The sequence below is a fragment of the Sphaerodactylus townsendi genome, linkage group LG01, assembly GCF_021028975.2.
Source record: "Sphaerodactylus townsendi isolate TG3544 linkage group LG01, MPM_Stown_v2.3, whole genome shotgun sequence".
Classification (NCBI taxonomy): Eukaryota; Metazoa; Chordata; class Lepidosauria; order Squamata; family Sphaerodactylidae; genus Sphaerodactylus; species Sphaerodactylus townsendi.
In genome coordinates this window covers 44,758,020-44,773,316 of record NC_059425.1, presented here as the reverse complement: position 1 = coordinate 44,773,316, position 15,297 = coordinate 44,758,020, and the positions used below count along the sequence as shown (strand labels likewise).

The window sequence follows — 15,297 nt, the reverse complement described above, 5'->3', positions numbered from 1 at the left end:
ATCACCCTCCTGACCTCCCACCTTCTTTCTCTCCCCCTCCCACAATGCCAGTGGAACTCCTTGCTGCTCTCCTACTTCCCCCCACAGTAGCAATGATGGTGGCAGAGACTGTTTGAGCCACAATGCATCTCCCAGCTACAGAGATCAGTTCCCCTTATGATTGCCAGATCCATATTGAAAAATTCCTGGAGATTTGTGGGCGGAGACTTGTAAGGATGAGGTCTGGGGAGGGTGAGGGTGAAATCTTTAGTATTATACCCTGAATCTCTGCAGGGTATAATACTAAAGATTTCACCCTCAAAGTAGCCATTTTCTCCAGGAGAACTGATCTCTATCATGTGGAGGTCGGTTGTAACTCTCCAGCCCTTACCTGGAGGTTGGCAACAGTCATTCCCATGAGGAAATTGCTGTTTTGAAGGATGAAGCCTATGACATTATATCCTTCTGAAATAACGCAGAGTTTAAAAATGCACAAATTTGGTTAAGCCCTTTTGTGAGGATCCTAAAACCTTCCGGGGCTTTTGAGCCAGACCGTGCCACAGAATTACAGCTAGTCTGGGATGGTTGCCACTCTCCACACCGCGCCTGCAATTACAACTGATTTCCAAACTGCAGTCAGTTCCTCTGGCGAAAAAGGTTGCTTTGCAAAGTGAACTTTATGGCGTGACATTTTGCTGAGGTCCTGCCCCTCCTGAAATCCCGCCCTTCCCTCAACCAAATTTCCAGGAAATTCCCAATCCAGAGTTGGCAACACTTTGTGACGCTGCACAACGAGCAACCGCCCAAGTGCTTTCTGCTCTGCAGGGAGGGGAGCGAGAGGCGGCCTTTCCGGCATCCTGCCTGGGGGCGTGGCGTGTAGGAGGGGCTACATCCAGGCACATCCTGTGAAGCAGGAAAGCGAAAGTGGGCGTGACTGTTCTGGTCCAGGCGGTGGGGTTGCGATGGCTGACGGGGGGCAGCCGCCGGGAGCCCTGCAAGAGGAGAACTCAGGCGCCCACTGCACCGGTGGGATCTCTGCCCGTTATTTTTGCACGGCCGGGCGTGGGATGGAGATCTTTCTGCTCAAGGAGGTGCAGTCTAGGTTGGGCGCTACCCAGGTGAGCGGGTCTTCGGTTGCCATAAAGCAGGGGGAAGGAGAGGGTTTGCCTTTCCCTCCGGCCCAAATGCACCGGCCCCTGATTTCGTACACAGGACAACCGTATACTTGCCCTACACCAGGCATTCTTATCTCCTGGCAGGAGGATGCAGAGGATCAGATAACCCAGGAACAATTTGTTTATAAGAGTGTAACTGGGAAAGTCGTTGACAAGTTCCGCAATGATTCTGTAACTCATTTGTGCCTAAAAGATAGCATTTAGTACCTCATCTCAGCTAAGGCGGCACTGGTAATATAACTGCATTCCATAGACGTAATTTAAGATTCCAGAGCTAAGTGCTAGATTGTTAACTTTTTTCCGTGACAAGGTTAATTAGCTCTAAAAGTGTGTGGTAAATATTTATTGTGCAGGCTAAGTATTCCATAACACTTTATTGACTCATAAGTAGCTGCTGAATTTCTGCATATCTTGCTAAAACTTGTGGAGGATACATCACTCTGTGCCACATGACTGGTGTTTATCCTAAATACTCCCATCTAAGCCCATTTTCTTCAATTGGTTTATAAGGGTATAACTGTTAAAATAACAGTATCCATTACTAAAGTGGGCAGGGATAAGGATCATGTGGTTAAGGGGGAGAATCTGGCATGTTTATATGCTGCTGCAGATCTAATCAGTTTCTGTCTGTTGTGTACAGAGAAAGATGAAATGGATCAGCCCTTGTTTCATTCTCAGAGTCTCAAATGGAGATGAGAATCTCTACTGGTATTTCTAAAAATGCCATAAAGCATTCTGAGTGCCCAACAGTTACATAACAGTGTCATAGTCTGCATTTAATTTTGAGAACATGGTTACAAAAGCAAAGTATCTGTAAAATCTTCTGATTTGTTATAATCTCCCCACTATCAAGGGCTTCCAAATATTATCTTCAGCAGGAGGGTGTTTGAACTTTTCCCACACTGACTGATGTGTAACCCCCACCCCAAATTTTTCTATGGTGCTGGCCTGACTTAGTAGGTACCTCCGAGCTTTGAATAAAAAGGCCATCTTAATGTCAACCAGCTGCACCATTTCTTTGTTGACAATTAAATAGTCTGTAGTGCTCATTCTCCCCCCTGACCAATAGGTGTATTCGGCTGGATAATCTGAATCAACCCTCCCATTAATTATTCTTAAATCTAAGTTATTTGTCATTTGAGCAAGCTTATAGCCAGTGTAATTACATTTCTCATCTTTGAAACGTCTGCTATAGGGGAAAAGGGGGACATCAGCATCAGGAACACAAGATTTATGTTTGGTATAAAGCAACTGGTCATCCAATCCCATTCTTGCGTTAAAGTCCCCTCCCATAATGACCATTGTGTTTGGGTGAGCAATCAGCAACTCCGCAACATAGTTTTCAAGGCCCATCCAATCCAGGTCAGACTGGGACATATTTTTGGCTGGGGGGATATACACGTTAATAATCAAGAGCTTGAACCTATTATTTTGAAGCACAGCAGCCATTGCCATATTTTCATAGAAAGATATCAATGAGGAATTGCCTCTCAGTTTGGTAGAAATTAGTATGCACAAGCCTCCTTTAGCTCTACCATGATTGGAGGCTTGGGCTGGGAGGAAAAATAACCTGTATCCATCTAGTGGGGACATATCAGTCCTCCATGTTTCTTGTGCCCATCTTAATGTCTTATAACAACCTATTTTGCTCCTAGCAAAGGTCTTTTATTTTTAACATGAAGCTATGATGTGCTGTAGGTATAACCTGTTCCAGAAAATGCATTTTTCATATTTGTTATATTATTCATGTATGTTCTTTGCCAAGGTGGAGTATGTGTCCGGAAAGGTTTTCTTCACCACCAGTGCTGAGCTGCGTATGTTGAAGAAGCTGAAATCTGCTGAGCGATTGTTTTTATTGCTGGATAAATATCCTCCACTTTCTATCTCAAAAAATAAAGGTATTGAACTACCACAATTGTCTTGGCAGGCTGTGGTGGGTTTTTCTTCCATGCTGAGAAGGACTGTACTGCATAGTTTTGTTGTTGTTGAAAGTGTGATGTCATTTTTGTGTTAGATATGGGTATTCAGAGTTCAGGACCTTACAAAACTCACTGAGAGGCCTTTAACCATTTCTCAGTGTGACGTACTGTGTGATTACTAAGCACTTGTCTCATTGCCTTGAAAGAAATTAATCCACTGAAGGGGCTTCTTATAGTAAGTCCACACAACCTTTCTCAAAGCTGCTTATGTTCCTCTTCGAGTAAAAATTGTGTGGAAATTCTTACAAATGCCCTTTATCCTTGTAACCACTGACATTTGAAGAATTATGCTAATTCTGTGGTATAGTATGCAGCTAAGCTTGTGCCTCCTCTGTGTGAGCATAGGGCTCTTGAAGGTGAGTTGGCACATCACAGCTTTAATGCCACACTTGGTCATCCTGTATTAGATGGATAGAAGGGCCAAGTAGTCATAAAATAAATCACTCTGATACACTCACAAAGATTATTTTTATGGATTGGCCTATTGCATTTACCTAATCAAAAATAATGTTTTTGGTCAGACAGGAATTACAGAAATTCTCTAAAGAGCTAAAAATCGAACTGCCAAATAATACCATTAGCTTGTCTAGCCCAGTATTGTCCACTGTGACTTGCAGCAGCTCTGCAGGGTGTCAAAGGGATTTTCCCCAGCAACTGCTGGTGCCTTCAGCGTGCAAAGTGCAGTCTACCATCAAAGTGCAAAGTGCAGTCTACTGTTGTGGTCTATCCTTAAAAATTTTGTGACCGCTTAAAATTAACAGGACAAGTTATATTCAAATTAGTTCTACTGGTTTTGGTGGGAGTAATTTCCGAATAAGTGTGCATAGAACTGCAGCCAGCACTTCCTCTGAAGTTTATCTTCTCCTACTTTTACCTTAAGAACTGGTTATACTTGCAAATTTGGCAAATCTTTAAAATGCAAAGGCTCACTTTAGAGCGGTTATCTGAGAAATCTAGTGCTTTCCCCCCATCAACTTGTAGTTTGTTATGGAAACAGCTCCATAAAAGGATAAATTCTACTATAAACCTGCTTTCTAGAATCTTTTATATGTAGGGAATTACATGATTGAATTAATAATATGCTTCTATTTTAGGAAGCATAATTCATGACATTCAGAAACTTGTAAATGAGAATTCCAGGATATGGCTGGATATTGTTACTATTTGGAAAAGTCTTCATGGTCAAGAAGTAAAACAAGAAAATGTGAGTCAGGAATATCCAGTTTTTCAAAAACGGAAATCTGAAGAGGAAGGCAGTACAAACAATAAAAGGCAGAAAAAAGAAAAACTATTGGAGACTATTTCTACTGAGAGTCAAGTCGAAGATCATCAAGAGAGATGTGACATGTCAAAAGCTAATACAGACAGTATTTTGCTTGAAGGCAAAGTATTTCTAGAGAAGGCTTGGGAAAGTATTCAAGAGAAGTGTGTTGAGAGTGGTAGCAGCATCAGTTTCCGAGTATCTTGCCGCTGTAGCGGAGCACTTGCTAAAGTATTTCCTGCACAGGTATGCCAAAAATCAATATTTCAGAATTCCTGACCATGTATTAAATGCATGAAAGTTGGACTAATATCTAATGATCAAATATCAGTGCATCAAGCACCAGTGAGGAATCTCTAACTCCAGTTTCATTGCACAAATTGCTTGTGATAAATGTCTGACTAGACCAGGGGTAGGGAACCTGCGGCTCTCCAGATGTTCAGGAACTACAATTCCCATCAGCCTCTGTCAGCATGGCCAATTGGCCATGCTGGTAGGGGCTGATGGGAATTGTAGTTCCTGAACATCTGGAGAGCCGCAGGTTCCCTACCCCTGGACTAGACTTTGTTCTTCAGAAATTTATTGCTAGTTCACATTGACAAATTCCTTCATGCAGTTGTGCCCCAGAAGCAGAGGCATTCCTCCCATTGGGCAAAATGGGCAGCTGCCCAGGGTGCCACCTTGTGGTGGGTGACAAAATTGCAGGTTCATTTGTAGGGGATTTTGAATTTTCAGTGTTTTTTCTGTTTTTGGCCTGCAGGGGACACAGATTTTAGGCTAGCAGCACCAAAATTTCAGGGATTTTTTGGGAGACTCTCTTGATGACATGACCCAGGTTTGGTTTAGGGAGTCCAAAGTTATGGACTCCCAAAGGGAGTGCCCCCATTGTTTCCAATGGGAGCTAATAGGAGATGGGGGCTACACCTTTGAGGGTCCATAACTTTGGACCCTCTGAACCAAACTTCACCACACCTGGGTGGTATCATCAGTAGGGTCTCATGAAGATACTCTGAAATTTTGGTGCTGCTATCTTAATAATTGCACCCTGAAAACAGGCACACCCTAAATTTCCCCAGATTCACTTTTTAAATCCACTTCCTGCCAATGCTTGTTTTCTTTCTTTCTTTTATTCTCTCAATGCCTAATAAAGGTGGTGGTGGTGGTGGTTATTATTGGGCGCCCTAGTTTAAACACCATTGAAAATGATGCTGTTTGGGGGTGGATTCAAGCATCACTTGTTTAAACTAGGGAGCCCAGATTCTCCTTTTAAATCCACCTTAAAGGGAGAATCTGGGGTCCCCAGTTTAAATAACATTGAAAGTGATGCTGTTTCCCCCAATTGGAGGGACTGGATACAACACCATAAAATGTTTTCATAGCAGTAATAAAACATTTTGAAAGCATTCTGAAAATGTTTTCCAAAAATTATTTCTGCTGTGTGGCATGGCCCATTGCTGTGTTCAGATTTGTGAGTTGGGGGATGTTCTATAATGTGATGGTGACTTTGAAACGACCTGGTGGAAAAAATCATTGTTTGGTCTCGGTGGGGGAGGGTGGCCGCCCATGGGGGGGGCATCAAACTCAGGTTTTGCCCAGGGCTCCAGTTTGCCCAGGTACACCTCTACCCAGAAGCCATTTCTGTGATCATCACTGCTGAAATAAATTCAGAATTATTCATGGAGATGACTTCTAGCTTACCAAATTTCATGGTTGCACTTTCCTCATTGTCAGCCTTAAAGTTGGGCAATTCCCCAGTAGACATTACTTTTGTCTTCTTGTTCAGCTGCAGTCCTGCTCTGGTACTTTCTGCTTTAATTTTCACCATAAGTCATTTCAAGTCTTCACTGTTTTCTGCAGTTGGTCTCTTTTAATCCAACTGTTTCATGGCTTGCCCTTGGTTAGTCAATTATCTGTTGCACATGCTTGCTCTTATTCTGCCATAGATTGTTTTGACGTAAAACTGTGAACATCTCCATCTACTACCTTATCAGCCTTAACAGTTTTTAAAAATCAGAATGAAGAAGATAGATTAGAGGTTGCTGTTTTTATCTGAATCCTTTTCCGTTTGTCAGCCACTCTTGTGAATTGCAAAAAACGATGCTGGGCTCAGACATGCATGAAAACTGATCTGTGTGATTTGATCCACAAGCCAGTCCTCTTCATCTCTGGTTTCTGGTCTGATCCAGCAGGCTTGTTCTTATGTTCTTATGATATTTTTTTGTTTATAAAACTAGCTCATATTTCTTCAGTATCTTCACATTTTGATTCTTCAGCCATATTATATACTATTTTGATCAATTTGTGATTGTAGCCAGATTTTTTTTAAGTGCGTACAAGGAGGAGCAGGCTGCTAATGAAGTAATTAAATGTCTAGCAGGGCTCGGAGCAATTTCCAACAAACACACGTAACAACAATAGTTAAACCAATTAAAACTACAAATAAAAAATTCAACATGTAACTTATGTATCACAACCATAATGTTGTACTGTTCTAAGACATAAATTTGAAGACTGCGAGAAGTTATTAATTCGGCTCTAGATTTCCTTTTAAAATGTGTTTTTTGTATGTGGGTAATGAATGATGTTTCATGGAATAGTTACTTTATCATGTTGGAAATGCCCAATTAATTCATACCACAAACTTGGTCCATTGAGCTCTGTTGAACTCAGTGGAACTTGTCAATGTGCACAGGATTAGGTATGTCATTTTGACTTCCCAGTTCTATAATACACATCCCAACTTTTTTCTTTTGGTCAGTCTGTCCACCCTCATATCTCTGCTTTTCTTTTCAGGTTGTGGGAAGAATTATTGGAATAGCTCTTATGAAGCATTTTGGATGGAAGGCAGATTTGAGAAATCCTGGTATAGAGGTACTGAACGAAAACATTTGAAGCTTTGTGTACTGCTTTCCTCAGAATCTAATGGAGCAATCCGATGCAGAGTGTTCCAGTTTTAGACTGAAATCACTGGGCTTAGATCTGAGTAACTCTGCATAGGATTTTATAGCTTTTAAAAAACCTGGGTGGGGACCTCATGGATCAGAACACATAATAAAGCTCTTATACTGATATCATTAAATTTCCCCATAGAGCCACCTGTTCCTCTGAACAAGAACAGTGAGTCAAAGTAGTAAGTCCGTCTAGTCCAATTTTTTTGGCTCCAGCAGTGGTAAGAGCTTGGTTGAGCTGGCTCATGTGACATGCACCTATAATATAGGAGAAACATAGCTGAAAAATATAATTGAGGTCCCCTATGTCCATTTAAAAGTCAATTAAAACATGCAAGTTATCATTTAATGGAAGCTTTCATTCCCTTTCAGATCTTTGTTCACCTAAATGATATTTACTCTGTGATTGGGATCCCTGTTTTCAGGTAGATATTTTATTATTAAAACATTGCTACTTTCAATCCTGTATTATGCTTGTTAGTTATAATGAATACTGGAGGAGTAACCATGGTAATACAAGCAAGGAGTCTTGAGCATTATAAAGACTAACAACTGTGTTGGGGCATGAAACTTTATGGATTACGTGGAGGTACTATTTTGCTTGTCAAATAAATGGATACAGATGTGGCTCCAGTGGGAAACAATTGTTAACATTGGGCCCAGAAGACCATGAAATGTTGCGTGAAACAGCAACTCTGTTAGATTTCTATGCAGAGCCCAAATATGTCCCTGATAACGGCCACAGGACATCAATCACTGTGGTTATACTATTTTTCTTCATATGTCAGCAACTGGGGATCTGGAAATGTGACCCAGAAATCACATGGCCTTCTGGTTCCACTGTTCAAGAATATACCTTTCCCCATCTATAGCTATGTCTATATCAGCTCAAATCGTGCAACAGCAGCAATGTCTTCTTTACTTCACTGACAGTATCTTCTTAAACAATGGTCATCTCCAGTTTATTCACAGATTTGCAGTTTCAGATTTTTTCTCTGAAATCATGTGAAAGGAATTTTTAATTGTCATCACATTTATTATAAAATCAGGGTGGTGTTGTGTTTTCAAACCTAAATGTGAATGTGTCTCACACATAGTAAGGTATTTCTTTTTCTATTTGCAGACTTCCCTTGGCAAGCAGGGCATACATCAAAACAGCTGGGTTGCGATCTACCATTGCTTGGGCTATGGCATCCTTTGCTGAAATCCATGTAAGTGAGCCCACTATCTACAGTGCCAGCTATCATGGGAAATTTCCAAGATTCCATCAGTGGAATAGTTTTAAACATTCAGTGAGAACTGGTGAAGCATGGTTGCTAATTGTATGAGCCATGAAATCCACCATTCAGATCCCTCTAAGTTTCAAACTGCGCATTTCCCATCATTCATTGGGGTGTCTTTTTTCAGCAAGAAAACAGAACAGGAGGAAACTGGTTAAAGTTACATACATATCAAGTTACACACAAAACTGCTCTAGCAGCTATGATAGAAAAAACTTTTAAAAGGGACGGATGGTAACATAGCATGTAGATAGTTTCAGAGAGTAGCCCTGTTGATCTGCAGTAGAAAAGCTAGCTTTGGGTTAGTTGTGACCAAGGGAGTTTTGACTCTCTAAAGCTCATACCCTGAAAAGCTTGTTGGTCTCTGAGGTGCTATTGGACTCGAATAGCATGTTGTTTGACTAAGATGTCTTAAGGAAGCCATTGTTCATATGAGTATAATACTTACTCTGAAGTTATGGAGATTACTGAAATATAAATGGAGAAATTTGAATGCTCACAGTTGCCTTGCATTTAGCATTTTTATAATGGTATATCAGTCACATATTTTTAGACAACTTGCATTTGGTGGTAGGGGAATAGACTATATGACTTTAGAAGAAATCTTGCAACCCTACTGTCGTTGTTATTAACAATTTATTAAATGTTTTGTTTATTCAGAATGCTTTACAATTAGCTTCTACTCAGTTCCATCAAGATTTTAGACCAATTTTACAACTACTTGCCAGAAGCTTAGAGATACTGACTTGCCCAGAGCTATTGATTGATTGATTCTGTGACTAAACTCATACATAATCTGTGTTCCCAAGCCTCGTAGTTTATTATTCTGTTCACATAGCAGCACAGGCTATATTTTATATTTGTATTCATGGGTTCATCCAAAACAAACAGCACCAGCTGCAACCCTGACCTTTCAGCTCAAGTCCAGATTGTTCCTCTTCTCTTGCTTTCTTCAGTTGGTGTGCAGGCATAGGCTCATTTTTATCCCAGAAGACATAAAGTTAACTTCTCGTGACTCTACAGATGGCATAGCCCCGTGGTGGCGAACCTATGGCACTGCAGATGTTCATGGCAGGGGCTGATGGGAATTGTAGTCCATGAACATCTGCAGTGCCATAGGTTCACCACCACTGGCATAGCCTCATGTGTTTGTGTGTCATTCTCCTGTTTTGCTATGCAGGCTGGTGACTTTGTGTTGGATCCTACTTGTGGCCTCGGAACAGTACTTGTGGAAGCTGCAACGGAATGGCCTGTAAGTTGTTTCCTTTTAAGATGGGCTGCTTCCATGTGGAGATGATTCTCCATGCAGCTCACGTTGTTGCTGCAAATGCAAAGGGCATTTGCAGTAACAATAGAGCATCCACTTAGAAGTTTTCCCCATGTTTTCCTTTTCTCAGCCTTCCATAGCTACCATTCCTCTCCAGCCACCAGAGGACTTTTGAGGGCTTAAAAAAATCAGTGATGACAATAAAATTGCAACAGTGCACTAATTCCCATCTTTAATTTTTTTAAGGTAAACCTCTAGTCGTTTTTATTGTGGAATTATAACAAAAAAGTAAGCAGGCAGTATTCTGTGCCTTATACCTCTTCAATAAAAAAGGCTATTGAAATACTTTGTTTAAAAAATGAAAGGTGACCATTAGTGGATGGTTGCAATAATGAGATATTAGTATAGCCTTTATTGAAAAAAGCCAAATGCAGTATGTTTTCCAGATAGTATTGTTATGATCCTTAAGAACACAACAGCCATAGCTTAATCCTAGCTCCCAAATATGGATTCTACACCTCAAGTGATTCCCAGAATGTTGCTCCTGAAGGGAAGGAGCTCTCCTGGAACAGTATGAAGGAGAAGCTGAATATCTGCAGTAGAAATCAACAAAACTTGTTCCGTCCACCCTTTCCTTTAACAAAAATGTTCTGCAGGATTCAGGCCACTGATTCTAGAAATTCATTTTTAGTTTAGCAGTATGCCCAAATGCAAACAATGAATTGTGTAGTATGTATTAATGCTGCAGCTGTTCATGTTTTGGAAGAATGAGTGATGCCAAAGTGCTTCTGTTTTACCATCATTGCCTTTCACAAAGTTTTAATAACCTAAATATTTGTTTTCTCTTTAGAATGCACATTATTTGGGAACTGACATAAGTGATTTACAATTACAGGGAGCCTATTCTAATATCAGAGCAGCTCGCCTGGTCGGTAAAATCGACTTATTGAGAGCTTCTGCAACAGGTAAAAACTTGGCAAATGTTATCAGTTTGTAAAAATTCTAAATAATTCAGAATTAACTAAAAGCAATCAAAAACAACCATCCTGGCCAAATTTGTTATACAACTAGGTCTGGATTCTTATCAGCTTGTTGTCGAGGCCTTCCAAGTACTAGGGACATTTAACCCATGGCTTTATCATAGGATCTCTGTTATCTGAGATTTGGATGCAGTTCTTGGCATCGGACATTGAGCTACTGAGGGAGTCATGCAAGTTCCATATTTCTCACTAGTGAGAGATCTTCCCTGCAACAAGCAACACTTATTTTCCTTACAAAATCAAGTAGTCTCCTATTACCGTATATACTCACATATAAGTCAACTTTTTCAGTACTAACCCTAAAGATACTCTGAAATGTTGGTACTGCTAACATAAACATTCCTCCCCTGACAGGCACCCTCAAATTTTCCCCAGATTCTCCCTTTAAATCACCCCCCACCTTCTGAGTGGATTTAAAGGAAGAATCAGGGCTTACAGAGCTAGTTTACAGTTTTTCTTTGAAATAAATATTCAAAAACATTTGTCCTACTGATGCCTCAATTAATGTAATTTTATTGGTATCTATTTTTATTTTTGAAATTTACCAGTAGCTCCTGCATTTTCCACCCTCGACTTATATGCAAGTCAATAAGTTTTCCCAGTTTTTTGTAGTAAAATTAGGTGCCTCGACTTATATGCAGGTCGACTTATACACGAGTATATATGGTAGTAAAAGTAGTGCTTCAGACTACAACCTGACAAATAGGAAGCTGAAATTCCACTTTTCCCTAGTCTTTTTACTTGCCTGTATACACGGGCTTTTCGTGGGCTGCATAGAAAGAAATGGGGGTTGCATTGGTGTAGTGCTTGGTGAAGTAACTTATGGGGTGTTTTTCCCAGCCTGTGTGTACCATGAAGCAGAAAACTTTGTTGTAAGGGCCTTATAGAAGGGGAAAGTAACAGCATTTATAAAGCTGGGCTGTCATGAATGGCTTTGTATTCATCATAAGGGTTTTAAGTGTATAGTATCTATCATCAATATCCACATACATTACAGGAGCTGACCAAGGATTTTTTTAAACTGTCAGTATTCTGGAGAAGTCAGAATATACATTAATGTAGAAGGTAAAATATATTTCTAATTCATTATTAACTTAGGTCCCAATTGGTTACTTTAAGTCACAACCGTGTTTCCCCGAAAATAAGACACCAAAAGATGCATAAGGGCTTATTTTCAGGGTAGGGCTTATTTTAGGGGAAATATGGTACCTTCACAATTCACTAAGGCAGGCTCTCGGCAGTCCTGTTGCTTCCCCATCACATGTGATGCAAGCTGCATGCTCATTGGCAGGGAGCACCCTGCTGGACCACACCATCCTGATCTGTAACTACTGGTAGGGCTTATTTTTTGAAGTAGGGCCTATATTTTAAATCTCCTCCAAAAATCATGAAAAATCATGATAGGGCTTATTTTCAGGGTAGGTCTTATTTTCAGGGAAACATGGTATAACTGAAACTGCCCTAATTAATTTCTGACAGAGCCCAGATAATTTACAATGCTTTGTAGTAATCGTTATTTGGAGTATATCAGTTCTTTTTGTAAACAAAAGAAAATAATGTTTAAGCATTTCACCATTAAGGGGAACAGCTGCATCCCACAGTTTTGTCTTAATCAAAGCTCAGCTGAAATGTATGTCTTCTGTCTCTAGAATTGCCGTTGCCTCCAGGAAGCATCAATGTTGTTTTTGCCGACATCCCATTTGGGAAGAAGTTCAAAATCACAAACAACATGAAGTTTCTACCAGATGTTTTGCAAGAAATTGAAAGGCACGTGAGTTTCAATAGCTAACTCTAACCTTTATCACAGTCTAGGATCTGGCTAGTAGTGCTTTGCAAGCTAAACAGCATAATTAGGTCTGCCATGCTGAAGACTAGGAAGAAAAAAACTCAGTTTTCTTGTGATCATATAAACCAGTTTGTTGAAAAGTTAAAGTTTCAAAGCAGGAGTAGAAAAAGCACTTTGCCAGCAGCTCTTAGTGATCTCAGAAAAGCTGAGTATAGTTGCATGAAAACACCCTGGTTAGACAGGCCATGAGGGAGAGGGTGGAGTATAGGATGCAGTGAGAGCTTTGGTAGAGCCAAAATATGTTCCTGAAAGTTAGTTCTCAGTAGATGCTACACAATTCTGTGTCTTCTATGGCCAACTGGAGCATTCAGAGGAGGAGTCAAATTGGGCATGGCTGATATTCAGAAGCAAAGCAGCAAGAATCCCACTCACTATTTGCAAGTTCTTGTATTAAATGTAAGGAGGCTTACAGTATTGTAACTCTGTTTAGAATTGTACTGTGGATGTTGTCCCCAAACACATATTTCAGAGGGCTCTTAAGGATCTTTCTCTCCCCCTGGAACAAAGCACAAGTCCCTTCCATTTTCCTGTGTCTCTGCAATTCAGAGATTTCATATGCTGGGATATGGCTGGCAGCCACAACAAATTGATTCGTGGTTACTGACAGAAATCTGGCAACTACACTTGTGGAATTCTGGAAGCTAGCATCCTGTGATTCAGCTGGATAGATTGTTACAATGCACATCGCAGAACTGTTGTGAAAATAAATGCAGGAAAATGAGAGGACTGCAGAGCGATCTAGGCCAGGGGTCGGGAACCTTTTCCCCTCAAAGAGCCATTTGGCTCACCACCAAATTTGGCTCACCACCAAAGAGCCATTTGGCTCACCCCCCACCCACTCGCTCGCCCCCCGTCCGCTCCCCCGCTGACTTGCTCGCTCGCTCGCCCTCCCTTCCCCCGCCCGCTCACACACACACACACACACACACACACACACACACACACGGGCTAGAGATGTGCCCGCCCTGCTTCCTGCAGGGCGGGCGAAGAGGGGGCCGGCGGCTCCGTTCATGGAGCCGCAGAACAGCGGCGGAAGAGCCGCATGCGGCTCGCGAGCCGCGGGTTCCCGACCCCTGATCTAGGCAATGAAAAGTATTACAAGAGTGAAATAGAGAGCTCAACCAAGGTGTATTAATAGTCCCCTTTGCTGTTTTTCAGGGTGGTTTGTGTTGGAGGGACTGTTGTGCTATTGCTTAGTCGAGAACTCTATAAGTGCATCAACGATGGCATTTCCAGTGGTCCTGAGACTGAGAATCACAACTCAGTGGAATCTTTGAGTGACTGTACAGAACATGCAGTGGTATCACTTGAGATGAACACCCAGGAAAAAAATGGTATCCCCAGGATTATTTCCCCATTAGCTCAAAGTACAAGGAGAGAAGACATCAGCAATACAAAGACAATTCTTAGTTCTCTGCTACTGGTAGAATCCTTTGAAGTCAGCCTTGGCAAAACAGATGCATTCATGTGCAAATATAAGAAAGTAACAAGTTTTGCCAGTATAAAAAGCTAGTACCAGCACATTAGAATTATTGTATATGTTAAAGTTTGGAGCTTGTGCTTCAAAGCATGTGGTGCTGGGGCAGCTGAGCTTAGGAGAGCTGTGCAGACCTCTATATTCTGAGTAGAATCCAAGGCGTAGGAAGAGTCAGTAGCTGAATATCCTTCGGCCAATCTATTCCTGTGTGGGAAAGTATTTAAAAATGTATACTGCTTGTATGGTGGGATATACTGTATAAGTGGGCAGCAAAATATGTGTTTGTGAACCTGATAGTTATTTGGCTGCTCATCCTACCTTGCTATCAGACTTCAGACCTGTTGCTAGCACAGTGACACTTCAGTACCCCCACCTATATCTACAGCAAGACCCACATGCCAGTTGTGCAGGCAGAATATAAGGAAGATAGCAGGCAAGCCAGCCTCTGCAGAATTCTCTTGGCTGTGGCCACGTATCTGAATTTTAGGTGTGGCTGCAGCTGAATAAACAGCTGTTTGCAGTCTGTAAATATTTGTTCCAAGTTCTAGTTATACAGTGGTGTAGGAGGTCAAGAGCTCGTGTATCTAATATGGAGGAACCGGGTTTGATTCTCTGCTCTGCTGCCTGAGCTGTAGAGGCTTATCTGGGGAATTCAGATTAGCCTGTACACGCCCACACACGCCAGCTGGGTGACCTTGGGCTAATCACAGCTTCTCGGAGCTCTCTCAGCCCCACATACCTCACACGGTGTTTGTTGTGAGGGGGGAAAGGCAAGGAGATTGTAAGCCCCTTTGAGTCTCCTGCAGGAGAGAAAGGGGGGATATAAATCCAAACTCCTCCTCTTCTTCTATATGGTCTTCAGTGACTTACAGTGCAACCTTCTGCAGAGGATTGTGTGGCCATCAGTCAAGAAGGTGAGACCTTTCTGTGCTGTGAGCTGAGAATAAGCAGCCGTTGGTCAGGAGTTCTGTGAATATTTTTGTATCTGATGAGACATTTCAGGGCCAGCATGTGGTGCGGAAAGCATTTGACATTGACGCCTTCC

At 41.4% G+C, this 15,297-nt stretch overlaps 1 protein-coding gene across 2 annotated transcripts; it reads left to right on the top strand.

Annotated features, from left to right (window-relative positions):
- Window positions 1-915: 915 nt before the first annotated feature.
- On the top strand, window positions 916-14,929 carry THUMPD2 (THUMP domain containing 2). 2 transcript variants are annotated; one of them, XM_048481965.1, is made up of 10 exons: window positions 916-1,097; window positions 2,920-3,052; window positions 4,228-4,640; window positions 7,188-7,265; window positions 7,715-7,767; window positions 8,466-8,553; window positions 9,803-9,874; window positions 10,785-10,854; window positions 12,579-12,696; window positions 13,934-14,929. In XM_048481965.1, the coding sequence occupies exons 1-10, from the start codon at window positions 942-944 to the stop codon at window positions 14,286-14,288; spliced, it is 1,536 nt and encodes a 511-aa protein (XP_048337922.1). In that variant the 5' UTR covers window positions 916-941; the 3' UTR covers window positions 14,289-14,929. The 2 variants fall into 2 exon arrangements, with proteins under 2 accessions (XP_048337922.1, XP_048337913.1); XM_048481956.1 differs by having other exon boundaries at window positions 10,740-10,854.
- Window positions 14,930-15,297: the final 368 nt, after the last annotated feature.

Bases quoted from the DNA above. Each gene is read 5' to 3' on its own strand.
- THUMPD2 (XM_048481956.1), top strand. From the start codon at position 942: ATGGCTGACGGGGGGCAGCCGCCGGGAGCCCTGCAAGAGGAGAACTCA. The intron at 3,053-4,227 runs GTATTGAACTAC...CTTCTATTTTAG, and splicing joins TTCTATCTCAAAAAATAAAG to GAAGCATAATTCATGACATT. The intron at 9,875-10,739 runs GTAAGTTGTTTC...TTTTCTCTTTAG, and splicing joins AAGCTGCAACGGAATGGCCT to AATGCACATTATTTGGGAAC.